This window comes from Octodon degus, unplaced genomic scaffold (assembly GCF_000260255.1).
Source record: "Octodon degus isolate 3935 unplaced genomic scaffold, OctDeg1.0 scaffold00096, whole genome shotgun sequence".
NCBI lineage: Eukaryota > Metazoa > Chordata > Mammalia > Rodentia > Octodontidae > Octodon > Octodon degus.
Window position 1 is genome coordinate 6,396,692 of NW_004524672.1, and position 8,762 is coordinate 6,405,453.

General features: G+C 53.4%; 1 protein-coding gene across 3 annotated transcripts in view; it reads left to right on the forward strand.

Annotated features, from left to right (window-relative positions):
- Window positions 1-3,883: 3,883 nt before the first annotated feature.
- Pax3 (paired box 3) overlaps window positions 3,884-8,762 on the forward strand; it is a 100,477-nt gene continuing 95,598 nt past the window's right edge. Inside the window, exons 1-4 of one of the 3 annotated variants that reach the window (XM_004638163.3) lie at window positions 3,884-4,203; window positions 5,346-5,581; window positions 6,973-7,102; window positions 8,196-8,330. In XM_004638163.3, coding sequence (XP_004638220.1) covers window positions 4,119-4,203; window positions 5,346-5,581; window positions 6,973-7,102; window positions 8,196-8,330 — 586 coding nt within the window. In that variant the 5' untranslated portion in view covers window positions 3,884-4,118. The remainder of the gene's footprint in view (window positions 4,204-5,345; window positions 5,582-6,972; window positions 7,103-8,195; window positions 8,331-8,762) is intronic. The other 2 variants (XM_004638164.2, XM_004638165.2) reach the window with 2 other exon arrangements.

The window sequence follows — 8,762 nt, forward strand, 5'->3', positions numbered from 1 at the left end:
CCTCATCTGGTTCTGAAATCGGACCTCATCCCAACTCACTTTCAGATGGGTGGAGAATAGCGGCGCCGATGCTTTTGACAAGTAACTGTGGGGGGCCTAATGCCAGCCGCTGCGGCAAGGGCTTTCGTGGCCTTGGGTTGAACCTGCACTTTCACCAATCTTTACCTTCACATTCATCCAGAAAGCTCCTAAACCGCAATCTGGAGTTTTAGTTGCCTTCCTGTTGAACGTGAGGGAGCCTTTTGGTAGGACAAAGGGTTTAGCAGGATTTGCCCAACCTGGGACTGCAATCCCGAGAGAGTCAGGCATGGGGCTGGCCCAGCTGCCTGGCTCCTGGCTGTCCAACCTATGGAAACTCCCAGAATTTGAGACAGGTCGGGTGGTGCATGCCACCTCCTGAGCCCCACCTAACTGCCCACTTCAACACTGGGGTCAGGTTTTTGCTTAGATCATAACTCCTTTTGGAAATACAGTCTTCTGGCCCAGGCCTGGATGAGCCCGCAAGCCAAGACAGGCTTGGACTGGGATCCCCAAGTGGGCTGCTCTAGGAGTTGCATGGAGCTGGCCGAAGCCACCCAGTGTCCAAGTAGCCCTACAAGCAATGGGAGAGATTTCAGCAGACAGGGATCTCCACTGCCACTCGGATGGTCAGACACCTCACTGTCACCTGGAGTGCCCCTGAAACTGGGGCAGAGGAGCCAAGGAGGCAGCAAGTTATTTTCCTCCCCCCCCAAATTATCCTACTATTATCTTTGAGGATCCAGTTTCCTTTTATGTGTGTACCAGTAGTGGGGAGGGGGTTCTAGGACCACTAATGAAACGACTAGGGACTCCCCTGGACTCTTTCTGGGTAGTTTGTCAGCCAGGGGACATAATACTGCTTCTCTAATCCCTGTCCAGGGCTGCAAGACACTGGCTCTCGGCCCGGGGAGATGGCTTAGTGGAATAAGCACTTCCCTGGTAAGCACAAAGAAGTGAGTCCAATTCCCCTTTCCGCCACAAAAAAAAAAAAAAAAAAAAAAAAAAAGACTCCGGCTCTCACTGTCCAAGCCCCACCGTGGGGTCACTGCTTTGCTAATTAGAACCTGTACATTAGCCAGTGGCCTGCTGGCTCGAGATAGGGTTGTAGCCTGAGTGGAGATGCCTTTCCACATACAGGTAATTGGGGAGTGGGAAAGGGGTGTCTCTAATTTAGGAGTCTTTAGAAAGAAGAGCGAGGCCCCAACCTCAGACACTGGGAGAGGGGCTGAAGTATCCAACGCAGGTGTAGTACCTGTTGCACAGGTTTCTGCCAAGTCCTGGTTCTAGGCCTGGTTTTTTCTGGTGGCAAGTGGATGGCACGAGCATAGGACTCTTAGTCCACATCACTAAGGTGACCCTCTTGGGTCAAACTTTTAGAGCACTGGCCAGAGAGAATGTGGACTCCCCAGGTCTTTGGAAGCAGCCCAGCTGTTCGGAGCCTGAGGGTGGACACAGAGCCACCTCTAGACCTACAGGGCCTTCCTGGTGGATAAGGATGCACAGAAACCTCTGAGCCCTTGGCCGGGAGAGGCTGGAAAGGAAGAAAAAAATGGGCCGTCTTTCCATCTGGGAACTTCAGGCCCCGACATTCACATAGACTCAAGCTGGGTGCCTCCCTTTTTTACATTTTTGTAATAGACTTGGTTGGTTTATAAATGTGCTACTGGAGCAGAACCCACATATGTTGGAGAGTGGTCTCAGTATGCTGGGGGAGCTCGGGACCAGGAGGGACTCTGTAGTCCTGGGAGAGGGAATGTACCACTGGAGAGCTCAGGATCGGCACCATTGAGCAGCCTGGTGACCGTGCCTGGGCTCAAAACCAAATGAGACCAGTCCTAGTGGTTTTATCTGCTTGCTAGAAGTGTTGTCATTCCCTTTAGCTGTGTTTTACACTGAGTTTGCCAGGTGGAAATCCACAGCAGGTCTTTTCTCCTCCCCAACAAGTTCCCTACAACATGCTCTGTTGGCCCCTTTCATCCTTTAGGAGGCAGAAAACTTGGGAAGGGGCTAGCTCCTCAGATACTGTTCTAAGAAGTGGTCTAAGCAATACGGACAGCACTTAGGTGGCTGACTCCCACTCCATCCTCAAGTAGGAAGTGAGAACATTTTTCCTCTGACAAATTGAATCAGTTTATGTGAAACTAGGTTAAACAGGGCTCTGTTCCAAACAGCTTCTCCACACTCTGAATGCACATGCCCTTCCCCAGAGTGGGTGGATGGATGGGGAGGGGGTGCCCACACATTTTTGAGAGAGTGTCCCTGTAGGCCTGTCTTGCTGCTGTCAGGGTCAACTAAGCCTTTTGACATCAGGCCTAGGAGAAAGATGGTCTGTTTTCTCGACCGGGAATTTTTTTTTTTAATTTTTTTTTCCAAGGGCCAACTTGGGCAGCTATACTTTACACCCTCCCCATTTTGCCTTCTGAGTTTGCCTTACTTAGGGGGTGGGCATGTAGGGCTGGGGGCCCCAGTTCACATCAAAACTGTCAAAGGGGGTGGGAAGAGGGACAGAGAGAGCAGTGGAGAACTCCAGGGCAGGAAAAATTCAAAAATCGTAAAAGGAAAAGGGGGAACTTGAAGCCCAGAAGTCATTGTTTCCTTTATTTCAAAGGGAAAAACCTGCCCGATTCTCATCCTTTTGATTGATTAAGGCCCTGAATACCTCGAGGCCCGGGAGTGACAGTCCCTGAATAGACTTGAGCGAATAAAGCGCAGAGCAGAGCGCGGGGCTGGCACTCCGGGTGTAAAGGAGGCGAGTTCGCTGGCACTTACCAAGTTATAAATAAAAGGCTATGCACAATGGTACCTTCTCTAAGGACAGACAGTCTTTACAACACTCCTGGCGTCATATCCTGCTGGGGACACTTCAGCTCCTAGCCAAGGCTTCACTCCTTTTATTTTTCCAGCAGTTTAGTCTGAATGCCATAATAAATTCCTGAGAACAAACGCCGCACCCGGGCAAGACTTTAACATATACACGCATCTCTGCATCACGGATCTCTACATGGAGATTTAGAGACCCAGCTCCTCAGAGCTTTCTTTTTAAATCAAGAAAATGAGCCCCCCATCCACCCCAAGCCTAAACCTTCAGCTAACAATCTGAGTGCAGCCACAACTGCCTGGGCTTCAAGAACCCCACTCACCCCCCCCCCCAACTCCAGTTTAAGAAGACCAAAGAATATTATAGGGACCCTTGGACTCTCCTTGAGCGGAACCCCGCAGGGAAGGTCCCGTAGCAAGCCTGGGCCGGGGGCACTGAGCAGGAGGAGGGGAGATGTAGACTCCTCCTGAGCTCCAGATGCCTTCGTAGAAGAACCGCTTTCCTAGCAGCTAAAAAGCCAGGAGACAACCCCGCAGGTGGAAGTGGACCCCTAGGGAGGGCAGAGACAGGCCACCACCAAATGCGGAGATACACAGAGACAGGAATACCAAGCCCAGGAGGGAGCGCAGAGACGTGGCCCAGAGGCTGCAAGGCAGGGGCAGGGGCGCCTCTCGCCCTCAGCGGCACCAGTCCCCCAAGCCCGCCCCGCGCTCTCTCGGGGAAGGGGCGCTGCGCGGTCCCCTTCGGGCCGGCCAGGCCTGGGCGCCGTCCGGGATGGGAAGAGAAAGTGGCCGCTGTCGCCCAATCAGCGCGTGTCTCCGCCACCCGGGACGGTCTCCCCGTCGGCCAATCGCAGCTCAGGGCTCCTGACCAAGCTTTGGGTGAAAGAACTAATAAATGCTCCCTCGCCGGGCTCCCTGCACTCCGTGTCACGACGGGAGTAGACTCGGGCCGCGCTCCAGCCTCACCCACTCCCCGCCGGTCGTGGAGCCCTGAGGCCCCTGCCCAGCGCCCCGGCAGAGGGGCGGCCCGCCCGGCCTCCAGCCCAACTTTTCCGTCCTGGGTTTGGGGTCCGGACTCGGGGGCCTCGCGTTGCGCCATCCCGGCTCCCACCTCCAGCCGCCTCCGGACTTCTCTGCGTCACTCCCTCCCTCCCCAGCCTTTTTGGGGAGGAGCTCCTCGCGCTCCGGAGGGTTCCCGGGGGTCGCCCGCCGCTCCGCTTTCTCCTGTCCTTGTCGCCTTCACCTGGATATAATCTCCGAACAGAGCTGCCTCCAGGATGACCACGCTGGCCGGAGCGGTGCCCAGGATGATGCGGCCGGGCCCGGGGCAGAACTACCCCCGCAGCGGGTTCCCGCTGGAAGGTAAGGCAGGGCCGCAGGCCGCCGGACCCTGGGCCTGGAATCGCCCGCCCGCCACACCGACCTCGGGGCTGCAGACCCCTGCGGCGGCCAGGAAGCCCCTTCCCCCAGCAGCTCGCTCTCCCAGAGGCAAGAGCTGGGGTCAGGCCCCACTTGACTCTCAGCAAACCCTCACGGAGCTCGCAGGCCTGGGCTGCGCCGGCCGGGTCCACTTTCCCCTGTTGCTTTGGAGATGCGGTAGCGAGAAAAGGGCGAACCCACTTCGGAGCTCCGGAAGCAATTTCTCCGCATTCTGTCCACCCAGAGGCATTGCAAACTGAGCCTCGGTTGCGGCCCCATTTACGAAATTCTTGTTAGTATAGGAAGACTTTTCCGATGGTAGCTGACTCAGCGAGTGTTACCTTAAATTGAATTATTATTATTAATAGTTCCAGGCAACTCAATCTCGAAGTTTCTATAACTTGTCTAGAAATCTCCTTTCGAGCTTGCCTGGAGATTATGGGACTCTTGGGGAAGTAGGAGGTTGTGCTCCATAGAGCACTTCCACAGAATTTGCCGGCGGGTGCCCAAGGAGGGATTCTGGCGGCCCTAGTGGGGAGGGCTGACTTCAAGCAGAACCTGGGCTCTAGCCATCTCTGTCCAGCGGTGTAACAGGTGACAGGCGCTGCCACCTGTACCGCCTTTTGGAATCCCCTCTCTCCCTCTTGGCTGCTGCAAAAACCAAAACAGAAACCCCTAGGACTGTCAGCTCGCCCAAGACCCCTGGTGCAGTGCCGCTGAGTGACATTTGGTGGCGGCTCCGATTTCTAGAGCGAGATAGACTTCTCGGGAGCCAACAGTCTTCCTCCGGCTTGCCAGCCCTCTAGGTCCCAGAGGGAAGACTGTTCCTCTGGAGAGGTTGCCTTGCCCCAGTTGCTCTCAGCACACCAGACTCTATGCTCCCGAGTTGCTTAATAATTTGAACAAATGAGACTAATGGAGGGTCTGGGACTGACAGTCAGAAGTCGAGCTTTTCGGCGACGGAGCTGTCACGTGTGGACTGGCCAGAAGAAAGCAAACCGAGGTGGGCTCTTCCTCTTGCTGCTTTCTGTTCCCCCAAATGACTTTCCCTTTGCTTCTCTCTCTTTTTTGCCTCCTCCTTCCAGTATCCACCCCGCTTGGCCAGGGCCGGGTCAACCAGCTTGGCGGGGTCTTTATCAACGGCAGGCCGCTGCCCAACCACATCCGCCACAAGATAGTGGAGATGGCCCACCATGGCATCCGTCCCTGCGTCATCTCACGCCAGCTGCGTGTGTCCCACGGCTGCGTCTCTAAGATCCTGTGCAGGTACCAGGAAACAGGCTCTATCCGTCCTGGTGCCATCGGGGGCAGCAAGCCCAAGGTGAGCGCTGTGCCTGGCCCTGCCGCCTAAAGGCCTGCAGTCAACCAGGTGGGGAAGAAAGGGCTGGGAGCATGGGGTGCTATCTGGGGCTTCCCAGAGAGCTAGTTTTCAGGTCCCTGAAAGTGTGTGTGTGTGTGTGTGTGTGTGTGTGTGTGTGTGTGTGTGTTTATGTGTGTGTTTGTGTGTGTGTGTGGTGGGGGGTTTGTGCACGCATTGGGACGCTGGAGCAGCAGCCTCAGTTGCTGCCAGAGGCCGATGCTCCTTGAGAAACTGTGGAAATCTCCAGCTTCTTTACAAAGGAAAAATGAATTTTTTTAAATGTCCAGGAACTCTGGAATTCTCATCAGATTATTTTAACAAATACTTAATTCACCCGGAACTATGGGCCTGAAAGTGCCTACCTGTTACCCCTTCTACCTCCATTGGCTTCCTAGCCCCCCACCCTCAGCGCTGCTGCCTTTTCCCAAAGGAATCTAAGTAGTCTTTTTTTTTTCTCTCTCTCTCTTTCTCTTTTAAACTTTTCTCTCGTAGTCTCAGTCTCCTTCAGTGTAAACTGCTTTCCAAGAGCCAAAAGCCAGGGCAATTACTTTTCTTTGTAATGAGCCTGAGGACTCCCAGTTTAAAAAAAGCAGTTTGGTGCTATCCTCAAATTATTCTGGTTTTTCCTCCTACGGGAGAGGTTCACACAGGGTCTGTCTTTTCTTCTGGTTTGCGGGGAAGCCAGTCTGACATTCCAGTTTCCATGGGGCAAAATCAAGAAGGTTATAGCAAAGCGAAGACTTCCATGTCTTGTCCTTTCATTTCTGTCCCCAAACCCTTGTTAATCTAAGAATCTTTAGAAACACTTTTCTTTCTTTCTTTTTCTTTTTCTTTTTTTTTAGTGGGGTTGGGGGAAAAAGTCAGTCTCTCAAATTATCCATATTTGCTTTTCACTGCAATTTTTGAAAAAAACCAGATAGTTAAACTTTTTTATCTATATCTATTCTTCATTGTACAAGTTGCCGATCTAATTTGATCTTTTTCTGCTCTTCTTTCCAGCATTTCCTTTTTAGTTTCATTTTCTTGTTGATTCAACGTAAGGACTTGCTTTTACTTCCAGATATCAGAAAAGTACAGCCCAGACTCCGTAGATGTTCTAATCCTTTATTTAACCTGGATATCTGAACTTATCTGGGCAGGTGGAGGGTCCTCAGGCTGGTTTGGAGTGGATCATTTTCTGCTGACCTCTTTCTAACGTTAACCGCCTAGGACAGTGGAGGTTCTTTGGCTAAGAAGTAGGGGCCTTTCCAGAGGATGCAGGCAGGAGGTTCAGTATGAGTCCAAGGTAGTGGGGCCATTGCGCCTGGCCCCGAGTACTGGGTACCAACGCTTGCCCGCCTGTTCTCTTAAAGCAGGTAACAACGCCTGATGTGGAGAAGAAAATTGAGGAATACAAAAGAGAGAACCCTGGCATGTTCAGCTGGGAAATCAGAGACAAATTACTCAAGGACGCTGTCTGTGATCGGAACACCGTGCCCTCAGGTACTAGGCCCGCCACCTTCTCCCAGAGGCGTGACCCGTCAGTCCCTATTACCTGCGAGGGTCTTCCCAGCCATAATTGCTCCAATGATGGAGGCAGCCTCTGCCCAGGCCCTGAAATATTCACAACCAGACATTTCTGGCATCCAAAGGACCTCAGGGTAAGGTGCTCATCCCAGGAGTGGAGGGTTTGAGAGACCGCCACCACTGCCACCGAGGGCTCCCCAAAGAGGCTTTCCATCCAGAAGGCAGAGCAGAAAGCGTGAGGCAGAGGCCAAGTGCTTATTAATACTGATGTTCCCTTTTAAAGAGAAACAAATGTTTTGGTAACCCCAACCGGAGGGAGGCTGGCCAAGCCAGCTGAGACTTGGCCGTGTGCTGGAAGGAGGAAAGGGGGAGACTGTCACCCTGATGTTCCCTGCGAGTCCCAGGGACCTTTGGGCACCCAAGCAGACTGGGGGTGGTGGAAGAAGAAGGACCAGCACAGGGCCAGAGTGAGGGCAGGCAGCAGAGTTTGTTTTTAATTAGAAGGAAAACTCCCTTTTTCCCCTCTGCAAGAACGATATATTTCAGAGCATGGATTTGTTTACTACACTGGAATCTGGAAAAAATAAATGAGGGAGAGTGGCTTTTCTTTTGATTTTTACAATAGGAAACGATGATTCTGCAGTTGAAATTTAAGCCCTATTTCATAGTCTCCCAAAGTTGATTTGGAGGGGACAGGTCCTGAGGGGTTCTTCACTTAACCGGAACCGCAGGCCCAGTATCTTCAGGTGGCGGGGAGACGCGAGAGCGAGGGCTGGGCTGGAGGAAGGACTTTCCTAGTTCGAGCCCTGGCGCCCTGGGCACCTAGTAAGGAAGGGTGCCATTTCCGGCCAGGGCAACATGGACCGAGATGGTGTGTCTCGGCGCGGAGGCCGGATCTGGCTCCGGCCTTCTGCACCTAGCAGGCGGGGAAAGGGCGCTGGGGAGGCTGAGCGGGAAGGAGGGAGGATTGTGAGAGGGCAGGCAAAGCCTGGGCAGCGGGAGCACCCGAAAGCCGCTGCTGGCGCCTTGGGGCTCAATGGGCGCGCGCTCTTCCTCCTCTTGTCTCCAGTGAGTTCTATCAGCCGCATCCTGAGGAGTAAATTCGGGAAAGGTGAAGACGAAGAGGCGGACTTGGAGAGGAAGGAGGCGGAGGAAAGCGAGAAGAAGGCGAAACACAGTATCGATGGCATCCTGAGCGAGCGAGGTAAGCGGCGGTCGTGCTGTGGCCCAGCCCGGCTGCGAGCTCTGAGCTTCCGGCCGCCGGCTGGGCTCAGCCTTTGCTCGCGAACAGCCACCGCGCCTGCGTCGGGATTTGGAAGAGGAAAAGCACAAAGATGCTTGCTATTTAAACAAAAATCTTCTCTATTCTAATGTTACAGTTTTGTAAATCTTTCTCCTGCACCACTGCTAATCTAGGACTGCTCATTGGGCTGTAAGGTGGTGTGTGTGTGTGTGTGTGTGTGTGTGTGTGTGTGTGTGTGTGTGTAGTCTCTTGAGTTTTTGGGGTGAGGACCAGGGAGAGAGGATATTTAGGACTCTTACTGTAGCTTTTGCACCTACCAAGCAGAGAGAGAGGAGAGAGAGGAGAGAGAAAGAGAGAGAGAGAGAGAGAGAGAGAGAGAGAGAGAGAGAGAGA